This window comes from Pleurodeles waltl, chromosome 6, assembly GCF_031143425.1.
Source record: "Pleurodeles waltl isolate 20211129_DDA chromosome 6, aPleWal1.hap1.20221129, whole genome shotgun sequence".
NCBI classification, from domain to species: Eukaryota; Metazoa; Chordata; class Amphibia; order Caudata; family Salamandridae; genus Pleurodeles; species Pleurodeles waltl.
Window position 1 is genome coordinate 941,278,158 of NC_090445.1, and position 27,732 is coordinate 941,305,889.

At 39.7% G+C, this 27,732-nt stretch overlaps 1 protein-coding gene across 2 annotated transcripts in view; it reads left to right on the plus strand.

Moving 5' to 3' along the window:
* The window catches only part of INPP5A (inositol polyphosphate-5-phosphatase A), a 1,526,322-nt gene that overhangs the window by 870,806 nt on the left and 627,784 nt on the right, over positions 1 to 27,732 (plus strand). For both annotated transcript variants that reach the window (XM_069239762.1, XM_069239763.1), the window contains exons 5-6: positions 4,218 to 4,281; positions 27,537 to 27,640. In XM_069239762.1, coding sequence (XP_069095863.1) covers positions 4,218 to 4,281; positions 27,537 to 27,640 — 168 coding nt within the window. The remainder of the gene's footprint in view (positions 1 to 4,217; positions 4,282 to 27,536; positions 27,641 to 27,732) is intronic.

Consider the following 27,732-nt stretch of genomic DNA (forward strand, 5'->3'; position numbering starts at 1 on the left):
AAGTTCCATCCACTTACAAATAGGAGCATATGCACTTCCAACAAATCCATATTTAATGTAGAGACAAATGGGGTTTATTCTCAAAGCTCCCTAAGTTGAGTTTGAGAGTTTTTTTTCCACAACAGGAGTTTGAGTACTGTTTATGAACCACTGACATGGTGTTAATTGGTGACCGACAGTTATATTCAAGCAGTTCACACACATTTTGAGAACCAATTGTAAATTGAGTTAATTTGTTTTCCATGTCAAAATTGATGTACAAGACGAACACTTCTGTAACAAATCTTGAACCCAACTGCTGTAGCATAGAAAGGTTATACTTTTGTCGTCCACCACACACCTTTTTTAATATCTCAAAGGCTACTGAATGGAATCAAACTAAATTATGAATCATAAAAGAGCCTACGCTGTATACAGTTCTGTCTTCATGCTACATTATTATATTTAGGAGTTGTGTCTGTAATGCAGAGCAAAAATTGCTATGGGAGTTACAATGGGAAGTGGTATTTTTAGATCACTATAATAATGTCTCCTCTTAACCATTATGCGTTATATTTAAATTAAAGTATCTTAACTGGACATTTCAGGAGTGGCCTTAGTTAATTGTCGATTCATAAAACAGCACCAATGTTTTTAACAAATCCATAAATCAATTCAATATGTAAAACATGACTACCAAGTTGTAAGAATAGATGTTTCTTACCATGGCATTACTGACCTGCAATCTTCTGTGATTCTTGCCGGAGTATTGTTAAAGATTCAGTCCCATACCAGTTATGGGTTTCAGAGACCCGTAAAAGCACAAGGAAGGGGATTATCGTATTTGCTCATTTTGTTGGAATCCTTTTCAAGGTATTTCTTGATGTAACATTTGTCAGCCTCCGACAACAAGAACTGATGTAAGTGCAGATTTTCAAAATGTTCTTATTAATAGTTATTCAGCATATTAAAAGAAAATATTCTTATAATTTATTGTGACCTAATAATACATTTACTGAGTTCCCCTTTTCGAAACTGTTCTTCTTATGGGTATCTTTATTAGCCTGTCCCTGTAACAACAGACTGATTAGTCACTACTCTAAAAACGTTATTTAATCCTCTTAATGAATCACCCCAAAAGGGTTACTATTTACCCTATGAATATTTAATTACAGATATAGTCTGAATATTCCAATCCTTGATGCAAGTTGCCTTCTGAACTGTGCATTATGCTTATTTTTACCCGTTGTACATATTCTTTCCATAAAAAGAGGAAACCAAGCATAGGATACATCCCCTATCCTCTGTGCTGTGGTTGAATATTTCATAAGAGTGTAGTGATCAAAAGAAGCATGCTAGTTCACATGTACAGCGGTGCAGGGTTGAGCTCCCACAGAAGCTCCTCTTTGATGTCTACCACGTAGTTTCTGTTCTTTGAAGTGATAAAAATGATGACTGAACATAATCAACAAGATGCGATTGGTCAACATTCTTTAAAATATAAGCAATAAGCAACTGCTCATTCAGTTTAGCTGGAAATGTTGTTAGAGGTAGACTTGTAGTATTTCTGGTGACTAGGACATTGTCAATGAGCCGTTTAAGGACAGTGAAATTAAGTCCACGGGCGTCATTCCGTCTGTCACTTCTTCTGTGGCTTTCAAGACCACCTGAAGATGGGATATTTTGTATTGTGGCTGCAGGTTCAGTGAGGTTCCTCAGGCACAGTAGAAGCTGATGGTGGTACACTCTCTTAGTAGGCACTGGCTTGTGGAGAAAATTAGGTAGAATACTTCACGACAGTCAGAGGGAGGGTCGCAGATTCACTCTGGAAATCGAATAGAGGATGATTTTGTAGCCCAAGGGGCAGTTTTGAGGTTGGTCCCTGAGGTGATTAACTAACGTAAGAAGAGTGTTGGAGTTGTTTGTGGTAGGTTTGTCACTGAGGATTAAATACATCAAGCTTCTGGAAGCATCTTTATTCTATGACTTAGTGGCTGACAGGCAGCATTTTATGGCCTTATACTATTTTACTTGTTGATGATATTTAGATAAAACTTAGTGGCACTGATGTAGGAATAGTAGCAGAGACCATGGTCCCCAACTTTCATTTTCAAGAAATGACTGAGGTAAATATTGAAGAACAAAGACAACTTGGGTGCCTACAAGCAGCTCAATTTAAATTTTGCCTGTCTTCTAATTTTGTGTAAAATTATATTCTCCTTTGTGTAGGCTGTATAATATATGGGCCAGATGTATCAAAATATTTTGCACTCGCAAACGGCGAAATCGGCCGTTTGCGAGTGCAAAATCGTGGTCTGCAATGCATCAAAGGCATTCGCAGACCACAAAATAGAAATCGCAAAATTTGCGATTTTTTGCGTTGCGACCTGGATTTTGCGAATCGCATTTAGCGATTCGCAAAATCCAGGTCACAAGGCAATTCTGCAAAAAATCACAAATTGCGAATTTTCGCAGAATGGTATTTTGCACATGCAAAATACCATTGTCTGCAACCAGGTGGTAACCTGGTGCAAAATTAAAAAATGCAGTAAAACTGCATTTTTAAATGTAATATGTAAAGCACACATGCCCTTTTGGCGTATGTGTACTTTACATGGTAAAAAAAAAACAATTTGGGGTGCAGGAGAGGGGTCCCTAGGCCCCCAGAACCCTGGCCTTTTGCATTTCCCAAATTGCAATTTCTGGTTCAGAAATCGCAATTTAGGAAATGCAAAAAATTCGCAGCTATGGGCCAACAGGCCCATAGCTGCGAATGGGACCAGTATCGCAATTTGCGATTCGGTAATTGCATTTGCGATTTTTAAGAAATCGCTATTACCGAATTGCAAATGTGATACATGGCCCTGTGCGAGTCGGTAATAGCGATTTCTTACAAATCGCAATTACCGAATCGCAATGGGCCAGAATCATACATCTGGCCCTAAGTTCTGTACATTGGATTAAAACATATAGATTTTTCTAAAACGTATAATGATCCTGTGCAGGGTCTTTTCAAAACACAGGCCCTCATTTAGAGTTTGGCAGGCAAGGTACTCCACTACAAACGTGGTCCACCTGCTCTATTTAGAGTTGAGAGATCACCATATTTCTGCTGGTGAAGTCCATACACTGACAGCCTGCCAGACTTGCGGCTATTAGTGTAAGCACCTCAGTCTTTTTGCACTATTAGAGCAGACATTCTGACTTTTTTTCCTCTTTGGGACGGCCAATAGGAGGATTGGTGGCCTTGAACAACAGACAAGGAAAACAAATGACCCCCCCCCCCCCCTGCTTACGCTCCCCCCTCCCAGTGTGGTAGAAACTCCCAGGACGTCAGGGTCATTATTTTCTTGTTTTTGCTAAAGCAAACTTCTACTTTGTGATTATTTTTCGAAAACGTTTGCTGAGCTGCATAAAACATTGCTACCACTCACCAAGCTTTCAGTGCCTCCAGACGAGCTCCTTTGAAGTATTGAAGAAGACCTCCCCCTGGAAAGTGGCAATGGCGTGTGGAAGTCTGCTGTGGCAGTTCAGGCTATTATCTCCTCCCACTAGCGGATGGCAGGCCGCCTGCCTAACTCTGAATGATGGCCATAATTTCTGAATTAGCTGGAGTTCTTGAATAATAAATTGAAATGAGCAAAGGCAATATCAAATGTTGTCATGGTCAGACTAAGTCTATAGAAATTATTTTTTATTGGTTCCACCTTGCAGATAATTCAAAGATATAGGTGACATATTTTTTAATTTAAATTTCAGTTAGGCATTTGAGTACTTTTAGACAAAGTGCTTTATGCTTGATGTTTGGCTCAATCCGTTTGTATTATCTGCTGTTTTTTTTATCAATGTGTCTGTTTGGCTGGTGGATGAAATGCAATAAAAACTGACCGCTTTGTTGCTACCTTTGCAAATACTGAGACACAAACAAGTGACTTCAAGACAGCTTTTTCATACAGCTCTCCAAATTTCCCGAAGCAGTTCCAGAAGAAAAGATAAAACGTGTCATCTTAAAATTAGATTGATTAGTTGAAGAAATGTATTCTGTTAGACATTCTTTCCCTTTTTATCCCTATCTTCCCCTTTTTATCCCTATCTTCTCTAACGCTCACACCCATCAAGCTTTCCATAATATTTGACTAAGGCTGAAAATGTTCCCCCCAATATTTATCATTTATTGGTAAAGCTAAAATGGATCTTAATACAGTTATAAATCAAATTTCATTTTTTTGTCTTTACAGGCACTAGGAAACTTCTACTTTTTGCATGAGTCCTTGAAAAATGCATATCAGTTTGACTTTAAAGGTAAGTCATTTGGAAACACCTAATGAGCGGCTATAGGCTTCTTTTGATACATTGATGGTGAGGGAATTCACTTCATTGTTTAATTTTCATAATTGTTACAAAGCACTTACTAGTGCATGGTCTCATATTGTTGATTTTCCTATCTGGTCGTAGGGTATATACATAGCTCTGCACACAAAAGTGTATAAGTAAGATAATGGAACTAGAAATGACATAATCAGTGAAGTGTTCACAAAATTAGTACTAATATCAATGACCCACTGATTATAATTATGTTGCCTGGATTCTCTCTTCTCTTTTATCCTGGTAGTTGCGATCACAATGAATGCCCATCTTTACTCCTACTGAAATACCTACGTTTACTCCTACTTTTACTCCTACTGAAATATCTGTGGGCTGGTGGTGTTTCTCCATCGGGCAATATTCAGCATTTCCTTTCTTCTCCATTGTTGCTTCTTGAGGCAGCGGGCCTCGCGAGCGCATGCACCACACAGTGAAAATGTGATGGGAATACAAGATTGCCTGATACCATTAGCACAGAGCAGGTTTCCATCACTTAGTGATGCATCAAAACCTTGAGAAGAAAGCCTACTAAATCCTCTTCAAAAAAATAAAAAAACAGCCTTCCTTTGGCTTGATTGGCCCGACTTTTCCTTATTCATTGTTTTCCAAAGACGTCAGCTAAACCTCTGAATAGATTGCAGCCATGCTGATGTAGCTGGCATATATTTATATGATACAAAGTAGCAAATACATTATACGTCGAAAAGATACATTTTTTATGGAGTATTAAATCATTTGCATTTATTGGCAAACCATACGGAATATACCATTGTTCACAAACCAAGGAATCAAAAACCTTTATTTCTATGAAGATGCTCGTCACCGTTAAATTCATGCTCTCGCCCATCCCACTGGTACTTTTGTGTCAGGATTTTCAACTGATGTGTGGTGGGCGTGTGTAATCCCTCTTGGCTGCCATTAGGCAGTAGGCTGATTATCTCTCTAAGTTGCACTCGTCTGTATAAATGAAATTGTGACATGTCTCTCCTTATACCCACAAAAGCCCAAAAGAGGCTGCTGAGCCAGATCACATTAATCCTTCTTCCTACATCACTTTAATTTGACACGTCATTGAAGTGGCAATAACTGTGAAGTAAACGAATTGCATCAATTTATACAGATTCATTAATTTTTTTCTCAACACGAGCGAGCCAAAGTGTGTCTTTTCCTGTAATTGGGGGTATGGGGTCTTCCTGCACTAAAATATTTGAATGACACTTCTATGGATAGTGAAATCAGAGGTGTGTGCATCATAAATCATAGGAGCCATCAGCAGCTACCGTCACTAATGTATGCTACCCAAGGAAAAATCCAGATACATTATTAAAGAATCATTACCTCTCACTGAGTTTCTGAAATATCAAATGCTAGAATCCCAGAGAAGAATGATGTGGTCTTCCTTAATGAAGGGTCAGAAGGCGCACAGAGTCCTTGTCTCCACCTTTGTGCGGTTTAATGGGTCTGGCACATTCATATTTGGTGGTCTCAATCAAATGAATAGCGGCTGAGCTTGATTTAGAGCTGTCTATTGCAGAGAGAGAGACAGTACATCTATTCTCTCCAAGTAATGGGAACATCAGCGATTGTTTGCCTTTTTATGGACAACGCTGGATTTTAGGGACTTGGTCCCTTCGATTGCATCATTATTGAGACTGCAAGTGGACAGTTGTATGAGGTGTACTAATGGCCATAGGTCACTAGTTCAACCATATCAATACCTGTGCCGTGCTGCACTGGTTTAAAGCATCTGCGTCTGAGATAGAAGAACGTCCACATACGACCTTCAACTCATGATCTTCTATTTTTTCAAGCATGCTCGGTTTTCTTTTTTTATTTAAGGGTAATCAACAATTAATTGTAAAACTGGTCTTACATTGGTTTGGGAAAATCATTTTAGACCGGGAACACATGTGGCTTCAGTAACTGCCAATACAGAGTGGTGTCTCACACATGATCCACTGCCCTAGGTGCTTACTAATAAACATTTAGGAATGCTTGAAGACCCTATCTGTTCATACAGTGTAGGTTTGTAAGTGTAAGAGAACTACATCTCGGTGTGTCATTAGGTCATAGATTCATCACAACATGCTTCTACAACATATACATGGGCTGGGTGTCAGAGAACGGTCTATCTAAATATAATACCATCTGAGAATATTCCCATCGAGAGGAGGCTGGAGTGATCTAACATTACCCCCGATCCTACGACTCCCTGATGTGGACCCTGGCCATGAAGCAGTCTGATTGATAACAGACGCTGCTTGTAATATTTAGTCCTTCTTTGAAGCCTTCAAAATGGAGATGCAATGTCTTTTATTTCCGTAAATAGCAACCTTTAACTTTCTAAATGAGACTATTTCTGGTGATTCATGTAACCCGCCACCAATACTTCTGGACCCCCTCCTGGTCTTGAGTTCCTTAATAGTACTGTACATATGCAGACTTTTTTCTTGTTGACTTATTTTCTTCCAATCAATCGTGTTTTCTATTCTTTGTTGCCATGTTCTACTTTTTATATGTACATTTTTGCACCTACTATCACTGTTAACTTAAGTAGCTGTGTCAAGCACTGCTCAATTTGTAAAAGAACAACTGTTGGACACAAAACATTTCTCAGAAATCTGCTGCCAGCTTTGCTGAATGTTGGGATTGCCAAATGTCAAGGATGTTTACTCTTGATTCCTCCTCATGTCTCTTTCCTCTACCACCCTGCACTTCCTATCTCCATCTCATGCTTGTAGGTTCTTTGTAATTTTTGCTTTCTACCTTTGTCACTGTTTTTCCTTCTTTGTATTCCTTCTTCATTCTCTACTTTCTTTCTTTCTTTCTTTCTCTTGTGCTTGGTCAGAGTCTGATGATGAAAAATAAGCTCTGATCCCTAAGAATGAATGCTAGTACCCTCACCCTGCACCCTCTGGCTTAAACTAAGCACTGGCGTCAAGTACTCTATTACCCAACAATGGACTGGGACAGTCTTTATAAAACCACACACAAAGTAATGTAGAAAAAAATATCCAAACTATTTCACCTTGTCCAGGTCATTGGTTGGTCTGAGCTTTATCAGTGCCACCTTAGCTGGCTGATAGTTCATTCATCATCATCATCATCATCACAAGCTTTATTCGATCAACAGACCATCAAAGCAATACAAACCATGAATATCATCATAAAACATGAATTAATACAATTCCATTAAAACCAGTATCAAACAATGGTTTAAAATTCAATTGCCCAGTCAAAAGGTCCCATCCAGTCTTCCTTAAAATTCATTACTTACATAAAAGTTACGTACACGCCATGCTGCCACTAAAAACTTACTAACAGCATAAATTAACACATTAGAGCAATTACTTTTTAAAACCCTCAAGGCTGAATCACATTTTCTTATTTTCATTTCCCAACAGATTTTACGGATCCATTTAGACCTAGGAGTTGAATAGGCAGGGCAAAAAAACATAAAATGTTTGAATGTTTCAGGGGAAACACCACACACTGTGCATATATCAGTTGTGGCATTTGATCCCCATCTACTCTTCAAAGTCTTCAATGGCAATGACCCAAAGCGAAATCTAGCATATAGTCCCTTGCCTAGTATGTCGGGCATTATATCTAAGTACGGTTCAAACTGTGGGTACCATTTAAAATCAATAAAAAGATTGGTTAAGAGTCCAGGGGATTACAGCTAATATAGTCATTTCGAACATAAGACCAATATACACACTTCAATACTTTTGTGTGAGATTTCTCAAGTTTGTAAGGGTTCTCCCAAAAATCACCTAGACCCAAGGTAAAAAGCCAACTAGATACATGTTTAACCCATGGGATGGTAGTAGAGTTTGGACACTTTAACAGATCAAGAAGTGAAGTCTTATATACATCCAATTCGGGAACAGTCCATAGCCTTACCCAATGTAATAGGGGTCTTAGGATGATTAAATCAGCTATTTGTTTAAGTCCCAAATCAAAGAACAGTGGAATCAATGGGGTACTGGGAGGGCATCCACATAAGGCACTTGCAAAGCTGTTGTCACCAAAGGTTAGCCTATTGCTGTCAAAGAAAGCCCATACCTCCGCACAATAGACAGCAGCTCCCTGCACCTTAGCCACAGATATCTCAATTGCTGGGGATACAGCTTTGACCGTCGTACTCATATAAAAGCGCAGTATAGATGCAGCGCTATGCTGCAGAAGTCCAACACTTTTGCTAACCTGATCATCCCAGTGTAGTTTGTGTGTGAGCCTCACACCCAAATAATCAATGGAGGTAACCTTGTCCAAAGGATCACCATCTAAACTAATGGTGCATTTCTTCCACGATCCGGAACAAAGTACCATCAGTTTCGTTTTCTTAAAGTTCAGCTCCAAATCGTAATTCTGACAAAATAGATTAAATCTATCAACAAGGATTTGAAGGCCCAAAGGGGTCTTTGAGATGAGAAGTGAATCATCTGCAAAAAGAAGGATAGGGACTTTCTGAGCAGTCAAAGTGGGAGCATCATTCTGGCATGCCATCAAGACCTGCACCACCTCATTAATGAAGAGAGAAAACAAAAGAGGGGCCAACACACAACCCTGGGGAACGCCCCTATTTATGGGGATTTTGTCAGTCAATTTGCCTTGATTGCCCCATCTCATTTTTCATGCAAACACTTTAGTATTTGGATTATGCTAGCTGGGGCCCCTATTCTATTTAACACATCCCATAACTTCTCTCTTGGTACCAAGTCGAAAGCTGATCGCAGGTCTACAAAAACAACATATAAAGGTTGCTTTTCGAGAATTACATATTTCCAATGTAAAACCGCCAACCTGAAAACCTGATCCGCTGTGCTAATTCTAGGTCGGAACCCCGCCTGGAGGGGGGAAAGAATCTGCTGGTCAATAACCCAACTCGTTAGTCTTCCTAGGAGTTGTTTAGTAGAGATCTTTTGTAAATTGTCTATGAGACTATTTGGTCTATAGTTTATTGGGAGATTTGCATTGCCCTTTTTATAAATAGGAATGATTTCAGCACCCTTCCACGTAGTAGGAATCTGTCCCCCTTCAGCAATTTTATTTGAAAGTGTATTAATATACCAGGTCCATATAGCTGACTCGGATCTATAAAGATCACCTGGGATCTTATCTGGTCCTGGAGCTTTACCAGATTTTAAAGAATAAATTGCATCAGCAGTTTCTTCTATAGAAAAACAGATATGGTCCTCAGAGTCATATAGACCCCGCCTATGGGGGTGGCTACAAGGTTCACGTCTAACAGAGATGAGGGGTCTTGTCCCACATCGTGAGTGGCAGGGACCACAGGAATATCAATTCTATCATAAAGGCAGGAGAAGTGTTCCACCCAGCTTTCAGGTTGAATATGGTTCCTTATATTATTCCTACCCCCTTTTTCACGTTTAGACAGCAATTCCCAGAACAGCGTATTATTATTGGATTTCACGGAGTCCAACAATTCCTGCCAAATGGAGTCTTCCCAATATTTCTTTGCTCGTAAAATAGTCTCCTTGTAAGTGCGTCTAACCTGTTGTATTTCCCCAAAAATTCCATTCGAAATGGCCTTTTTCAACCCAGACTTAGCCCTAGAACATAAATCATCAAACCATTTATTATTTGCCGGGACTCCACCTCGCGGTCTTAACCCAACCTTTTTGCAAAAAATACTTTGTAATTTTACAATCATAGTTTCATGTATACAAAGGAGTGGAATATCAGCAGAATCATGGTCTTCATAAACTGCAAGGTTGTCTATAAACGTTTGATAAATCTCGCATAACAGATAGGGATTCGACATCACCTTAGGCCACCCAACCTTTCTAGATGAGTTAGTCATGAAAGGAGGGGGAACCATTGCATATTGCATATTCGAGGTTCTTCCAAAGGCATCACCAGAGAGGGAGTGAAGCAAAGGATAGTTATCACTCTCACATCTCAGGTCCACCCTCATGTCCCTCAGCAGGGGCCATAGTCTCACATCCACTAAAAAATAATCAATATACCATTGTTGTTGTACCTCGCTTAAATGTAGGTGCAATGTTTATATCAGAAGGCATGCGGCCATTGTAGGCCCTAAGGCCATACTTTAAACATAGGGAATCCAACTGAACAGCCACTCGCGAGTGTGGGCAATAACTATCGCTATTCAGCTGTACAATCCCCCATAGTTCATCCTCCTCCACTGTTAGACCACTAAGCAACATGGATGGTCGAAAGAGCAATTTACATCTCCAGCTATAATTAGGTTAAATGTTGGCTGTAAAGTATCTAAAAAATCTGATAGCAAAGTTAATCTCTGAGACTCGGATTCTCGTGGGACAGATCGGGCATAAACATGAATAAAAATTACATTAAGACTCTTTTGAACCGAAATTTGCAACCCCATCAAATCAACACAATCAAATTTTAAAATCTTAAAATCACATTGCAGTGTTTTGTTTAAAAGGATTAAAATCCCCCCTTTTGCACGACCTGACGCCTTCGCTGATGGTTGGATGGCAAGAGTGTTGAAAGAAAGAAAACCATCAATGTTAATTATATCCTCAGCCCAAGTTTCCTGGAAGAGACATATATATTGGGTGTTTATATATGTGGACCAATCTAAATCATCCAATTTCCTCTCAAGGCCAGCCAAATTCCAAGTCATTATTGATAGGCCATTGTTATCTGGCTCAATTCCATATGTCTGGGGCCTAACATCCTCTGAGATCATCTCAATCATAATGGTCCCAACAGGTCCATTCATATGTGACTCCTCTAGACTATCCCTTGAATGTACTTTCTGAGCTGTAACCAGTCATACAGATTTGGACCGCGTGATCCCAACAGACTCCAGGGGATCCCTCCTAATATTGTAAACCAACTGACCATGTATAGGAGCCTGGCTTGCACCATCTAAATCCGACACTAGGGTAATACCTCCCTTTTCTGGCCCCCTATATTGACGAGTACGTAAATCAAAAGCAATATGTTGGTCCACTAATGACTTACATCATAGTTCAACCCCAAAGGGCACCATCTCTTTACTTTAGAAATGTCCGAACGTATAACCGAAAGGCAATTCCGTCGGAACCATAACCAATGAGTGACCTTATTGATCCGTGACTCATGATCCTCAACAAACCCTGGTGGCAACTTCGGGACGTAGTTAAAAAAAAGGGTGTTATTGCCGCACTTAATGCCTAAGTTTGTTGTCGATATAACTGGGCCACTGGGAGCTCTATGAGAAGAGGTATCACGAGTGGAATCGCGAATAGGAGGAGGTACAAATACCCTATTTGCATCCGATGGGGTACCGGCCCCTTTGCCTGATGATTTAGTAATAGTTTTGCACCTCCTAAGTATTTGACTGCTCGGAGGGACAGCAGGGCATACAGTATTGGCAACACAATTCTCCATAGAGGCCCCATTCGTAGAAATACTATTGGAACCCAGACGCTCATTTGTAGGATAATCTATGGGATATGATTGGTTGACCTCTAAATCGGCCGTATAAATCCCCTTACTATGGGGGGATTGGTTGATCCCCCGTGTATAGTAGTGGTGGACGGGATCGATTCAACCATCTTAATTCCTCCCTTTCTAATCACCTCTACCTTTTGACATTTACATCCACATTGAGACACCATTTTCCCCTGCAAAAATGTAGCTAACTGCGATACCAGGTTCCTGACTTTGTCAACTTTCTGCAGGATAAGGGACACACTGGCTTCAAAAACAAGTTGCTCTGAACCAATAGTGGTGATAGGAGTGTTCGAAAAAATAGCATCCTCAATATCTGGCTCAACCATAGGATGTTCGTGAACTACAGTATATGTAAATCGCCCGCCTCAGTCAGGAGGCCAAACCAATTTCTACAAGGTATATTGGGAATCAGCCTTATCTCAGGGCTCAGTGGAAATGGTATGCTTGTTGCATCTTCTACTTGGAAGACCCCCTGTCTAGGTGATAGATTAGTAGCACAACCCACAGTTCCCTGGGGAGAAGGATGAGTGGTATCGTTTAAGTTAGACAAATTCCCTCCTTTATCAACCTGAATAGCAGCAGTTTGACCCCTCTTCTTCTTTTTATTAAAAAAACTCTTGGATCCTCCTAGGTTGTGACAAAGCCTTCTTTGAGGGCAGGGCTCCGTTGGTATCCATTTCGCTATTCAAGATGGCCTCTACTTCTTCAAAAAGCAGGCCTATCTCATCAAGAGATTTGGGGCCACTTCCTATGGGCGTGTTAACTAGTTTCCTGGGGCGCTTTTTCTGTTTTTTTTGTGTCATTCAGGGGCATCGGCAAATTGGCAGCCTTCCTCTTCCCCATGGAATCAAGGGTAATATAAGGCAGCCCAGAATAATAAATAAAAAAAACAACCCTTACTTGTTAGTTGGATCCTCTGCAAAGAAGTTAGGCCCGGCCTCGATCGGGCGATGACGGGCGAAGACGGGCTCGTCTTGGCCCGGTCTTCGCCCGGGCGCGTCCCGCGACGAGCACGTCAATTAGTAGTGGCAGGGAGTCCAGGGCAAGCCGGGAGCTGAAGTCCTTCCCCGGCGTCAGTAACAGCACACGTATCCCGCAAGGGGCGCGTCAATTAGTAGTGGCAGGGAGTCTAGGGCAAGCCGGGAGCTGAAGTCCTTCCCCGGCGTCTGTAACAGCACAAGCGTCCCGCGAGGCACGCGTCAATTAGTAGCGGCAGGGAGTCCAGGGCAAGCCGGGAGCTGAAGTCCTTCCCCGGCGTCAGTAACAGCACTGATGGTTCATTATTATTGCTAACATCTCCAGCACAATTTCCTGCAAGAATATTGAACCAGCCACAGACAGTGGAGAATCCTGAAGCCTAACTCTAGAAGCATGGAACCCGAACATGAAGGAGTTGCAGTTGCATAAAGAGGATCCAGTTTGAGCCTCTCTTTTCTTCACTCGAGACTTTGGAGTTGAACATAAAAAGAGTAGGTCTCAAAAACTACTGCTTGACAATAAATTTGTGGTTCAATATCCATTGTGAAATGGGGTATATTAAGCCAATCTCCTGAAGGAGGTAGGCATCCTGTGGAAGATCAGTTTACATACTCAATAGAGAAGAACAACAACCTTCACTTCAGGAAATGGCAGAAATCAATATTTTCCAGTGGCCTTTTCTGCAGCCACGTTTCTTAACATGCACCTTAATGTTTGCTCTAAATGATTTGGATAGAAACATGGTTTCTTCCACTACATGTATACTGAAATGGCTGAACAGATGACAGGTTGGCACACTCTTACTAATCCTCTCACATAGCATAAGATAACCAGCATCCAGAACCAACCCACCACCTTATTGAACTTGACAGATAGTGTAAGAAATTGTGCAAATACAATTTCATGACTTTTTTTTTAACCTCAGTTGACTGACGTCAGCTTCCCCATTGGGGCTTCTCCATAATAAGAAGCATTACCTACCACCGCCATAAGCTTTGTTACGATTTTGTGACTCAAACCTTTAATGGGTAATCCCTTCCTGACAAAAATCTCATAAACACAACTGGTCCTGGATAGTGCAAGCGTCTGTGGTATTGACGACTTTAGCTACACGTATGGAATGGTAAGCAGTTAGTTCACTTTAAGGTGACTTTGATAGGCAATGTTTCACATTCCGTTACAGTCAGGCTTCTACAAGTCTGTATGTCCTAGTGGTAGGATTTGTATCTGGAAAGGCTTACTTAGCATTAATTAGATTAATTGGAGACAATAGTTTTTCTCCTTAATAAACAACGTTTATGGATTTTGCAGCATGCTGCGATTCTTTTTGTTTCAGATCAAATCTCTGATGTCCTGTATTGCCAAGGCCAAAGTCATTAAAATGTAAAAAAAATATTCACTACAAAAGCACCTTAAATATAAATGATCAAACATCAGATTTGAATTTTCTCAGTAGAAGATGAGTATTTTTACCCAGCAGTCCACACCACTGGTTGTTCGCCTGCTGGCTAACAGCAGTTCTTCTCTCCAACATTTTTGGCTCAGCTGGTGGCGGCATCAGCACTTGCTGACAATGCCACAAGCACATTTTCCTGATGATCAACTCAAACAGATGTTCTAGAAGCTTTGTGTTAGTAGGGAGCTACAAAGGAAGGTGGATGTAAGCAACTTCTTTTTGCCTTTAATGATGATGTCTGCCATTTTGCATCCTGTATCTCCTGCGCTGCCAATCAAAAATATTTTCTGAACGGGAGGGACATTATTACTAATGCCCATCCCAAAATGGTGGAACATCCACTGCATACAAATCTCTTCCTTCCAAATCAAGATGAAACCTTTTTTGAATCCACTGAGGTCATATCCTGTTTCACCATAGAAAAGGCTGTAAGGATATTTGGTGGATATGCATTACACATTCAAAGGTATTTTCCGTCACACTCATCACCCTTTGCTCTTGATTTTTCTCCCACTATTGTTCACTCCATTTCTCTAGGGTTTCCCTGGGGTCCTCGAATTCTGCAATCCACCTGATCCTTTACTTCAGACTTCAAGTGATTCCGTGTCTTGTCTTCAGTGGGGCTTTTTATGCACTCTGGGTTTTTTCCACCTGCTGTGGTTCTCCTTTAGCAGCATCTGCTGACTGATGTTTTAATTGTAATGCACAAGGACCAACGTAAGAAGGAGTTGCATTTACATCTGGCAACTTAGACACAAGCCGAATGAGCTCCCTCTTCATCTGCTCCCTGACAAATGTAGAAAATCTACATTAACGTTGTAATGCACCTTTTAAACTCTTAAATTACCTTCTTTGAGGTCCACAATTTCCATACATTTGAAAAATGGTGGGTTCCTTTGTTTCCTTTCAATATCATGTCAGCTTTTTTTCCCCATCTTCTGTCATTTTAAGACTTACTGCAGCCATTTCAGATAGTTCCTCCCTCTTCTGCTTTTCTCTAAATCACAAAGGTAATGTTCAACCTCAAGGCCTAGTCACAGAAAATATTACTTCAAGTCAATTAAGTTCCCTAAAAAAACAGAAACCTCTATTTAAATGTTATCTTTCTGTGCAACAAAAACAAATTTCAGTAAGCTGGCAGGATGTCTTAATGAGTTAATTGCTCCATGCTGAGATATGCAGTGATCTGCAGGTAATATAAAACAACACGCCAAGACTCATTAGGAATACCCGTTAACACAGTAGAAATCAGTATAAGAGCAAGAAATATACATAACTAGCAGTGTAGTGTTAGCACGTCTGACCTTAATAAGTACACTTACCAGGGGACGCAAATAGGTTGATGAACCTCTTGACTCGCAGTTAAGATGTTCTTACAATAGCTCTAATACATGCAAATCATTAATCAATAACCATCACACAATATCAATAATCAACAACAATCAATAACAGTAATAATCAATAGAGTCAGTAGTTGTCACGCACCATGACCTTTCAATCATGAATAACCACACCTTTTTAGTAAAAGTTAGAATATTTATTTCCCTATATTAACAATTTAAGGTCATGTAGATTAATCTTAAAATCAAATGTGACACATACAGAAACAATACTGGCTGTCCAAAGCGGCGGAAGAAACATAATCTAATCAGAGCTTGAACTACAACACATTCTAAGTTTACAGTGCAAATTAGTAAAAAAATTCAATTGTTTGAATTCAGCAAATAAATTAATCAAGCATTATTAGCACAATTTCATTAGTGAAGATCCTTAGCTAACATCAGATTAGCATCAGCATGTTGGGCAAAACAATTTAGTAACACCAATTTGGTAAAACATCTAACTATGGCTCTATCAAACAGTGCAGTTGGTACCTAGAAAGAAAAAGCAAATATGCATAATAATAAACAGTCTAATTCATAATACCTATCCTCATTGTGAATCAGCAAGCAGAGTCAGTCTTCATCCTCAGGACATCAGTTGAACAGCAAGCATCAGGATTCAGCATCAAAGTTCAGAAAATGCGAAGTCTTTAAGCATTAAAGTTAAGCACGTCTCTTTTCAAGAAAGTATTGACCTCTCGGCCAGCAAGAAATGGGCAATGACGGTGTCTTCTCTCAATGCAGCGTCGTTAAATCAAAACAACTAAAACTATTTCCAAAATCCCTATTGGTCAATTAATCGCATGTATACACTTTGTCCAATAAAACTAAAACTCCAAATCTATGAATTCTACCATTACTCCGTTCACATTGACTGGTTGTCCTGCAATGTCTTCATCATCTGGCTTGTTAGTTAACAATATTGTTGCAGCTTCTAATCCAATCAGTATTTCCATTGTTCTCCTTCTGAGAAAGTCAGTCTCACACACATTAAACGCAAAATGTTACATTAGCAAGAACAGCATCTTCTAGCAGTCAGCTCTCATGGGAAACAATTCTCAGCTACGAGCACATTTAAATAATGCAAAATGGAAAATCACAGTTTAACTGTCTAGGACAGCCATTTATTAAACGTTAAGAAATATAGCCTTGACATGAGGCCTGGCAAGTAGGCCAAGACCTTTGATAAGTTAAGGCCTACAATTAATAAAGCTAGGACATAATGCATAACCCTCAATATGACATATTACTACATTAGTCAAACATACATTCAACTTTTCACAATGTTAGACTATTAATAAGTACACTTCGTGAACATTGGCGGCCACTGATCGTAATCTCATTTTCAAATGCGTGCAATTTTTTTCTACGTTATTATTTTCTACACAAAGCCCTTATTCAGAATACATGAACACTCATTAATAATTTTTATTAAAACACCTGCACTAGCAGTAGTACATGTAATCTGTAATTTGAGGCCTCTCCCTTTTAACAATATTAAAACAATTTAAAATATTGCTTCAGTATTCAACCCTGCTTCGCCCCTTCATTCGTTCAGTGGGTTTGTGTGCTTTTCTGTTCAGTACCTCCCTTGAGATATCCATCCCTGGACTGGTTTTCTTGCTTGGGTTGCAGCAATGTCTGGATAAATGCGCAACTTCTGGGTATCCACTGCTGAATTTTTTAATTCCTCAAACCGATGCGCTTTAAACAAGGAAATGAGAGCTAATTTTAGTGCAATATCTATAAACGAACTTGGTAAGTATAGTGAAAAGAAGCCTGACTACCACATCAAGAGATAAGGTATTCAACTGGCGAGGGTGCTATTACGTAACTTCACAGAGAAATATGCACATTTTCAATGAAGAGAATTATGGGATATCGTTAAGCACGCCTCCAACAAATCCTGCTTTGAGGTCAGAGTGGCCATCTGTCAGACATGAGGAAATGTGGTGTCACAGGATGGTATACCGACATTGTACAAGAAGCGTGGGTGAGGCAGTTTGAAGAGAAGAAAAAAGAAAAAAAAAACGTAGTTAGTAGTAAAGCCATCCTGAAAAGACTTCTACCTTTGGCACCTCATCTTGCCTCAGTGTGTATCGGCTTTGCATAAAATAGTTTTTGCCTGTGCTGTTAGTAACAATATAAGTATTTGCGGCAGGCTACTCAGCGACATTGCAACAAGGGTTAGAACTGCTGAGATGGTGACTCAATATTTGTAAGGGACATGCCTGCTAAGAAGGAATAATGTTCCTTAGCAATGTTGACTTGCTTAGCACAGTGGCTCCGTTTCCTAAATCTTATGCTGTGTCTAACTGTAGCAGCTTCTACGAGTACAAACTCCCTTTAACAGAAATGTGAAGGGTGGGATTTTATTCTTGCAAACGCCAGTTACACTACAGTTCCACCCATCTGAGTGAATTTCTGCAAGAGCAATCAGGTTTTGGAGAGGGGATTGCAGGGGTTACAGGATGGGTCCACAAATGTTGAAGGAGCACCCACAAACTTGCAGCTTTGTGGTTAGTTCTTATTTTGTGCTGGGAGTTTCCCACCACAACCCTACTCACAGATTTACTCAAGTCAAGGTAAAGGAACATTTGTATTCAAGGTATGAATGGGGATGTTTTACCACCAAAATCTATGGGAGTATGGAGAAAGCGTTTCTCGAAAGAAAAACACAAAGTGGAAAAACAAATTAAGACTAAAGTTTTTTGCGTTCCATATCGGCATTTGAAATGTTATACAAAATTAAACTTTCTTGGATGTAAATTGGAGCCAATGTGTGGCTCGCAGCGTTCGTTATTTGAAATGTTATCTGTTCCTCTGTAGATTTTAACTGATGAAACTGTTTTGTGCCACATGACTGACAAATCCCCTTCAGGTCTAAATTTGCAAAGCTGATGTTCATGAAAACCAGTCCCCAGGTGCCTATGATAAAGTACATTTTCAGAACGTAGACACCTCCAAGTCGGAGGAGCCCACAGCAAGAAGAGTAGTTAAGGCAGCACTAAAAAAAACTGACTAATACCACAATGTTTGATGGCCCAAACATTTTATATTTTGTGCTACTATTTGGACTTATAGCTTGGGCACACTGTTAACATACACAGTGTCACGGCAGGCAAGATACAGGTGTGATGTTTTTCAATATGCTCCCACATCTACAATTTTACATGCCACTCTCTCACAGGAGAGCCACATCTACTAGGTTTACAGCTGTCTTATAAAGAAGATCAGCCTCTAGGGCTTTTCAGAATTTACAAGACACAGCAGAGTCATATTTACCAGTTATATTATCTGTAAGATAGTCAAACCCACCTGGAAAGTGGGGATTCATAAGGCACCCATTGAAGTGTGAGATGAGTACAGAACTCAATGTTATGGTGTTTACTAAATCCTTCATAACCATCGTTGACACTGTTGCCCAACATCAAGCTTAAAAGTATTCCTACCCACAGGTATGGCACAAAGGTAATGTTGTACAGGATGATTCATATCTGAAATATTTAAATAGTAGCCTCCAATATGGAGCAAGGTTGGCTACTTTTAACAGCTTTCTATTGAATGGAGTTGTGATATCTAGATTTGTTTTACAATATCATCAAGTGACCTTGAAACGGAGCGAGATCATATTCCTTTTTTGCCAGCTCTCATGCACCTCGGTCATTGCTCTACTAAAGGATGATTTCAGGACTTGTGAGAACCAGCCTATCAGTGCTATCTTGAGTAACAACATAACCTTTGTGATGGAGTTTGGACTGTCTTTCTGAAACATAGGGTATGGAAGGGTGAGAAGCTGAGTGAGTACTGTGGTGAATCCACTTTAGTTTTACCCCGGGGCACAGGAGTCAGCTTAGCCTCTGGCTTACATGCATGTGCTCCAGTCGCCTAGTGACCTTTTACCTACTTAGCATGCTCTGTTTTATTCCATCATTTACTTTTAGCTTTTGGCATAAGAAATGTTTTGATTTTCATTATTGGTGCTATTCTGAGAAGGCATCATTATTGGCGTCACTATCAGTGATACTCTTAGGTATTGTCATCATGTCCCTTTCCCACTTACGTGTGATAGGAACATCATGTGCACTTGTTAGGGATTGTTTATGCAATTGCTGCCACAAGTGTGCCACATTATCAGTTGTTTAGCAACAAACCTGTGTCAGGGATCCTACATTATCTGTGTAAATACACCTCACACAGACAAGGTCATTAGAGGCAAGGTCATTCCTTCCAGATGCCATCTATGCTGCACATGACCTTACTGCAGAACTGAGCCTTTGTGTCACCACGGAGTCTGACCTAGGGAACTGATTTCAAGATAACGAGGATTGGAGGGCGCTTCTCATGGACATGGCACTAGCAGATTACGTTTATCGAACCTAACTCTCCCTAGGGTAGATAATTAGGCTTTCTTGGTTAGGAAGTTTATATCTAATGTTTATTGTAAGATGGTGGGAGTTTTTATATTCACAACTCTCATCTTCACGATTCTGCTTTTATTACTGTTCATTATCCTAATCATTGCAGCACGTGCATTTTATCGTAGATTGCAGTCTTTTGAATAAATCTATTGAAAACTCTCCTGCATGTCCTTCATTGCGTATGTGTGTATGAGACTTATTGCTAACGAGAGAAGAGGGTAACTTCCATCCCACCACGACTTCCCTGAGAGGTCTAACCTAGAGTCCATGCGTAAGGCTGCCAGAAATCACCTCTGCTTTCTGTGTTTTGGTGAGGCAGTGCTTGTGAGCCGGGAGGGTTGGGCCGACAGTTGTGACTTGTTGTAGGAGTGACTCAGTCGTCTACAAACAAACGTGCTGTCATTCCTAAGGAGCGAGAGTCCAATTATGACAGTACTCTGTGTTGCCCAGTGCCTTCCCACCGTGATGTATAAGATATCAGCCCACATAGTTAGTTAGCGAGATCAGAAAACAATCCCCTCAAAAGCCAGACCTGTTGCTTCTGAGTGGTGTACCCCAATTACTCCAATATGCAGTGAGAGCTGGACATTGTCATCAAACATGTTAACACTGTTGCAAATGGTGTGCAAAGATTATGTACTTTGGAGACAGAGGGCCTGATTTAGAGTTTGGCAGATAGGGCTACTCCGTCACAAATGTGAGGGCTATCCCATCCTCCGTATTACGATCCCATTTGTAGCCTATGGAAATTATAGTATGATGAACGGGATATTCATCACGTTTGTGGCGGAGTAATCTGTCCATCAAACTCTAAATCAGGCCCAGAGTCTGAAGAAAATGTAAAGTATTGAGTGCAGCAATACTTTCTGAAATCATATCTCTGTGGAAACTCAGGTCTTAAATTTCCAATGATGGCCAGACCTGGAGGCACCACCAGTGTGATTTGAGGAAGTCAAACTATTTTAGGCTTCCACAGCACGCTCCCCTACTCTTGAGTGAGAGTACGCACAAAGCCATCCTGATGCTGCAGATCGATCATTGTACCTAACATGCATTTAGGCAAGACTCAAGGTTAGAGACTGAGACAATGAGGCATTTTCCACCAGTTCTATCTTAGTGTCATCAGCATACATATTATATGTGAATCCCAATATTGGATTTGGTAGGCTAGGGGCAAAAACATAAATTGAATAAATGCAAAAGGACTGCAAAATCCTGTGGCATGAAATAGGGTTGGGGTTTGCTGGCACACCTGCGGAGATCTTTGGACTTGGCGAAGAGTGTAGTAGGCAGATTCATTCAATCACAAATCAGTGACATAAAACTAGAAACAATTCTGGACACCATCAAGAACTTAACACTAAATCAAACTCCCAAATTAATAGGTTTCAAAGCCTTATTACAATCCCAAAATTAATGTCACATATATTGTATGCAAAACTAAGTTATAAACATATATGAAAATCATTGGCTGATCAATACTGTTAAGCACTCAAAAAGATTGACATAGATCAGCAAAACGACATTATGCACATTACTATCAGATTTCAAAGCAGATGATGGTGACATCAGTAAATCATCAGAATGCAGATTTAACAGTCAGTTGCAGAGCTGGGTCATCCTTATCTCTAACAAGAATTGGGACTTGCATGTGTGGAAATGGGCTAACACATGTGGGCAAAAGTAAAAAGAGAGTCAAAAACAATTTGGAAAAATCATCTAACTAGGGAAACTCACTATAAAATGTGCTGGAGTAATTATCTAAGCTGAAAAGGAAACAGGAAACCACATTTAGTCATACCTCTCCTCATAGGACAGCAGGTAGGAGTACTTCATCAGATAGAGCGTTCACCTTCTCCCGACATCAGAAGCATCAGGACAGTGCAGAACACGGGCTGCACTAGGACAAGTTAGCAGTTCAGATTTAATTGAGCATAATAATACTAAACAGCATAGGCAAATGGGGCAATTAAGACTAAGAGGAAACTCATCAAAGACTTGAAAAAGACAGGAGGTGACAATAGCAGACTCCAGGCAGGAGTGGAAGCAATGTGGCAGAGTTCTGGACAGACTCACTCGGGCAGACTAACTCAATGAACTAACTAACTCCAGGTTTCAAAGTCTCTCAATAATAAAAAATATCCATGATCCTCTTGATTGGCTCTTTTAGGTGGGCTCATCTTACGCACAAGATTTGGTGTCCACTGATTGTCGATAGCACCATCAAGTTTGCAACTATTCCGGATTTTGCCAGCAAAAGTGACTTGTCATGTCAATGATTTGATACAGTTCTGCCTAAATATTACATTTTCTAGTTGTTTGTTACTTCAGAATTCTTTCTCATGGCACACAGTATAACCTAAGCATTTCTCACGGAAGAATTATAGGTTTCCTGTCTTGTTCGACAGCTAGCACAATTATTGTTACATAGTTAATAGTGAAACATGTTCTTCACCTTCAATACAAAAGGACATTCAACATCACATCAGCAACCTAGGAAACGAATAGGCAAGACATTTTCCTCTACTGCTGCAAGAATAAAATTCTCATGCCTAGTCAAGCTAAAAAAGCCTAAATGAGCATTAATACAATTAATGCATATAAATCCTATTTCACACCTTAAAATTAAACCATATAGGCAAAGCAAATTGTTTTATTGCAAACATTATTTATGACATTATTAGAACACAATTTAATTGTTCATCTATTTTTTGGCACACACGTAACTCACGCTAATAAAACTAATTTAATTTAATATAAGTACGATTAATATTAATTTTATATTTCACTTCTAATATTCATCTAGTAAAATACTTTTTGTATCATCTCATGTCAGTAATTCACTCAAATATAAATGCCCAATGCCTTCATGATAAACGTGATGTCAAAATATGAATGACAACCACATTGTCCACCATAATTTAAACATGCACATTTTACATTTCCATGTTAATTGTTCTGTTAGGCTTTTAAATGAAGGTTTGTAAGTCACCATATGCTAACTTCTTTGCCACTAATGTATTAGTAAAATTTGATTTCTATGAGGTTTCAATATAGAGGGCAGTGGAGATAGAGCTGCCTGTTGGGTGTGACTGATGAAAATGTATTTGTTCCACCTATGAGCTAAATCCTAGCTTCCTACTTTATGAAGTAAGTAAAGATGATCCAGTGACCAACTATGTTGATCACTGCAGATAGACCTAATTAAATCAGGGAGGACATCAGCCGTCATCTTATTAAAAGGGATAGGTTTGTTGCACGGGTTAAAGTATCAATATAAGCCAGGAGAGATGTTTAATACACATGCATGTATTTTTTCTAGCACACAGTGAAAGAAGTCAGTCACAGAATTGCAGGGCTCCATGGACCAGTCGATTGTAATGTATTTCTTCAGATCTTGAAGATCTGACAGCATAAGGAATATATCTTTAGCTAAGCATGGAGCGCTGAAGATAGTGTAGTAGTTTGATTTTTTCCTCCTTTTTTATAGTGGACCATCTTCATCAACACCAGTTATTCCAAAGTGTGCTCCGAGCAGCAGGATAAGTCATTGAGGAGCCATTGTGGGTGTAGTTCAGGGAGTGCTTGGTCGAAGCATTTAAGAATCAGAGCAGGCATTTGTCTAGCCTTGCGTTTTAATAGCCTTTGAGAATTACAGCTTAGATCTAGGGTCGCTAAGAATTCATTGCTTTCAAAAGGGACAAGTGATTGGTCGGTTTAGGATTTTTATAATACTCCAGATTTGACTGGAATCAGTTGTTGCATAGATGACCCTAAGTGAATGGCCTTCAGTATGAGTTGGGCCTGGCCCACACAGAAAGAGGACCACTTCCAATGAAAGCACTAGAGTTTTGACATGGTGGATAGAATAGAGCAAAGTATTAACTAAATGATAATTTAAATTACCTCCCCAATTAAGAAAAGTAAAATTGTTTCAGACTTCATAAAGGGCAAACTGTTTCCAAAGCAAAGATAAATGCATGAAGTAGGTCACAGACATTGCCAGCATTAAAACAAATATGTCTTCATTTGATCCAGATGACCATCCCCCTAATTATCCCTTTTAGCAGATTGTCTGCCAAAAAGATATGAAACCATGCCCCTGATTTGCCACTAAACATTAGGAAAGTAATCAGTGAATCACTGAATCAAGGAAACTTTAATTTTTCACTACAAACCAAATCGGACTTGGACCCTAAAAAAAACTCCAAAACTTTGGCCAGTTGCCTAAATTATTTTCCTAGGAAATGAATTAAGAAAACAGCAGATAACCAATATCAAGGATACGTTGCCTAATTCAGCCTTCCACATACCCAACAATTAGATTTCTGACATTAATTAATTGCATACACAGTGACTCTTAGTGTACTGATGAGACAGTGCATATAAAGGAGAAGTGCAGAACCTTTCCTCTATTGCTGCAGGACTTCTAACCAGTAAGTGATGCTGTTGATCATGACACTCTTATGGAAATGCATCCCACCTGCTTTGTCATTATCAGTATTAACCTAAATTTGTCAGTTCATACTTCCTAGAGTAGTTTCATGTTTACTCGTGAATGGATTCTTAATTGCCTGTTTACATGTCTGCTCCTGGTTGGATGGCTCTGGAGCATTTTGGCCTCATTTGTGTTTTTAGTTGGTTGAATGTATCTTTTCACTGCTAACTTAAGTGTACTATTTTTCATTTTTTTCAAACTTCGTTTGTAGGTTGCAACTCTTTCTCTCTGTCTCCCCTGCAGTCGACAAATCATGAACTCGAACTCTTTCTCTCATTCCCCACTCACTGTCTTTCTCTCCCACATACTCTTTTGTTTTCTCTTTACGACCCTGTGCACTGTTAAAACGTTGTGTTATGCTTTCTCTTTTTCCTGCCCCACCTTTCTTCCCCCTTTCTTCCTTTTCTGACCCCTTTCTTCCATTTCTGTCCCCTTTCTTCCCTTTCTGTCCCCCTTCTTCCATTTCTCTTCCCTGCCTTCCTATTCCCTGCCTTTCTCTCCCCAGCCTCTCTTTCTCTGCTTTCTCTGCACCCCTCTTCCACACGTATCGCTCATGCTCTGCCAATGTCTGATGCTCTCAAAATTGTACCAGAATTGGCAAGGATAATAGCAGCGACCAACCTTTTTAGAAGTGTGTCCTTTATTGTTCGAAAATGACCACCATGTTGAATGATGGTACAGGGCATGAGGCAAAGTGATGGCCATATTTGAAGTTTTAAAAATAATGTTCCAAAATAGCTGAACGTCGATTTCTATACTTTCAAAATGGCCGCAGATTTGCATCTACCAGCAAACAAACTGAGCATTTTGGAAGTGTAGAAAATGCACTTCCAGGATGGCTAGCTGCAATTATAGCTTTGCCAGTGCCAGATCAACTTAACAAGCACTTGCAAAGCCAATATCTACAGATTGGAACTTTGAGGACATCCTTGCTCTCCGTGACCTGTCGAGAACATCCTGGATCAGCTCAATCTTCTACTATGTTCAACATGTGTAGAGAACTACTTGGAAACGTAATACCACTTAAAAATAAACATTGACCTATATCAGTGGTACCCAGCAGGTGGTCCGGGGACCTCTGGCGGTCCGTGAAGCTTGCTCAGGGGGTCCAGGACTGCTTAGAATATTAAATAGTATTAGCAGATTAATACAGTGTATATAAATAAAGAGGCTAAATGTACAATTGAACATTTTAGAATGTTCTGTAAATGTCATGGAATTTGAAATTGGAAGCTAAAAATTAAATTAGTATCCTCGGATTAATTTGTGGTAGCAGTGCAGGTGCATTAAACAGAACATAATATGGATGATGTGTGACTTCAGTTGAATTTAGAAATGTTCTAACCTTCCTATTAAAAATTAAATTTTGTATCTTTTTTTATTTATATTTGTTTGCAAGTTAAATAAAATGTGGTATTTGTGTATGTTTTTGATGAATGCTTGTTTCTATATTTTTTGTATTTAGTTTTTTGCTTCAGATCATCTACAGTGTTCAGGCTGGGTCTCTGGCATCCAATAATGACTCAATGGGGGGGGGCCTGGATTCCAATAATGATTCAGTGCGGGTCCCCGGGTTCCAGTAAATATAAAGTGGGTGACCACAGAAGTCAGCAGGTTGGGAACCAATTGGAACACTCAGTTATCCCTGGGGTTTGCATGGTATGATGAAATTAGAAAATGTCTACTAAACATGTTAGAAACCTTGCAGGGCCCATTTTAATTAAGCTTAACATAGCTAAACCCCATCATTGCACCACTTCTTGTGTTAACTGGAAAGTACACTCTAAACCCAGCCAGGAAGCATAACAGTGATAACAGCATAACAGTGATGTCTCTAAACTGATCAAACACACAAAATGTGATGGGAGAAATGGCAATCATTTGGGGTAGTATGCCAACCCTTTGCTCTCTTGCTCAACATGCTACCTTACTTTGCACACAGCCATATGCAATCCAGTCTTGATCCAGCTCCAGTAGGAACAGCCCAGCCAGGCACTCCCTGAATCAGAACAAAAGCAACCCAAGACCAGGTTTGCCCTGATTAGGGCTCTTCTGTTGGGTATGGCTTGGTTCCATTGGCATGGTGAGCACAGGACCCATGTGTGTGCATACCCTTGCCACTTAGGATGGTATATCAAATACACAAAAGGTCATGAGAGGAGTGCTTGCAGTACATCTAACCTCTACTATCTAAATTGATCAAGTCATCAAATTACCCTCTACATATTCTGAAGAAAATTAAACTCTTGATTCGAAGTGCAGATTTCACCATGCGGCACACGCATTCATTCTGTCTCATCAAGACACCATAATAACTGTCTTTGGCCTATACAAGACAGTTACCGCCCCTCAAAAGGCAATCTTTCAAGTTCAATCTTGGCATTTTGAGAGTAAAAATTATAAACAAATTCATCCAAGCCTTTCCTGTCATGCTCCAATTTTATGACTCTTGTTAACAGAACTGTAAGACTGATCCGACTCAGTTTTAGAATGAAGGCGATATTAGCTTTTCTGCAACTATACTATTTAAGATACCTCCCTCAGGTACAGGAATGGGATAGAATGTTAAAATTAATATGTTAATTAGCTGTTACAGTAATGAGACATGCAAGCAGTGTATTTACCTTCTGCTAGGGAGTTCCATTTAGGAGGTTGAAAGTGCCACAAGCCATCATGCATATGCCACTAACATCTAATTCCAGGTTAGTAATTTGTTTTTCAGTGATGCACATATTTCCTTTTACAAGAAATGTCCAGGTAGATCAGTGTTCACAAAGCAAAAGCTATTTTATCTGGCATTGCTATCACTAGGAATTAGTTACTGAGCAAAAATGTTGTATCAGGCAGTCCATAAATATGAAACAGGATATGGCAAAGGCAATAAACTTACAACTACAGTTAGAAAGAAGATGCATTAAATGATGGTTTTTTTTGGCTTTGTCATGACCAATATTTTTTATTTCTTGTAGTAAATCTGATCTTTTTTTATCTCATCTTAGCAAAAAAGTACCGAAAGGTTACTGGCAAAGAAATTTACTCTGATACATTAGAAAGCACACCAATGCTCGAAAAAGAAAAGTTTCCACAAGAGTTTTTTCCAGAGGTATGTATAGATTGTCTTTGTGTATATTCTCTCGCTGTTTCCCTACGTCTCCATAAGCCGGTACAGTCTCATGAACCTGGGTATTTTATTTA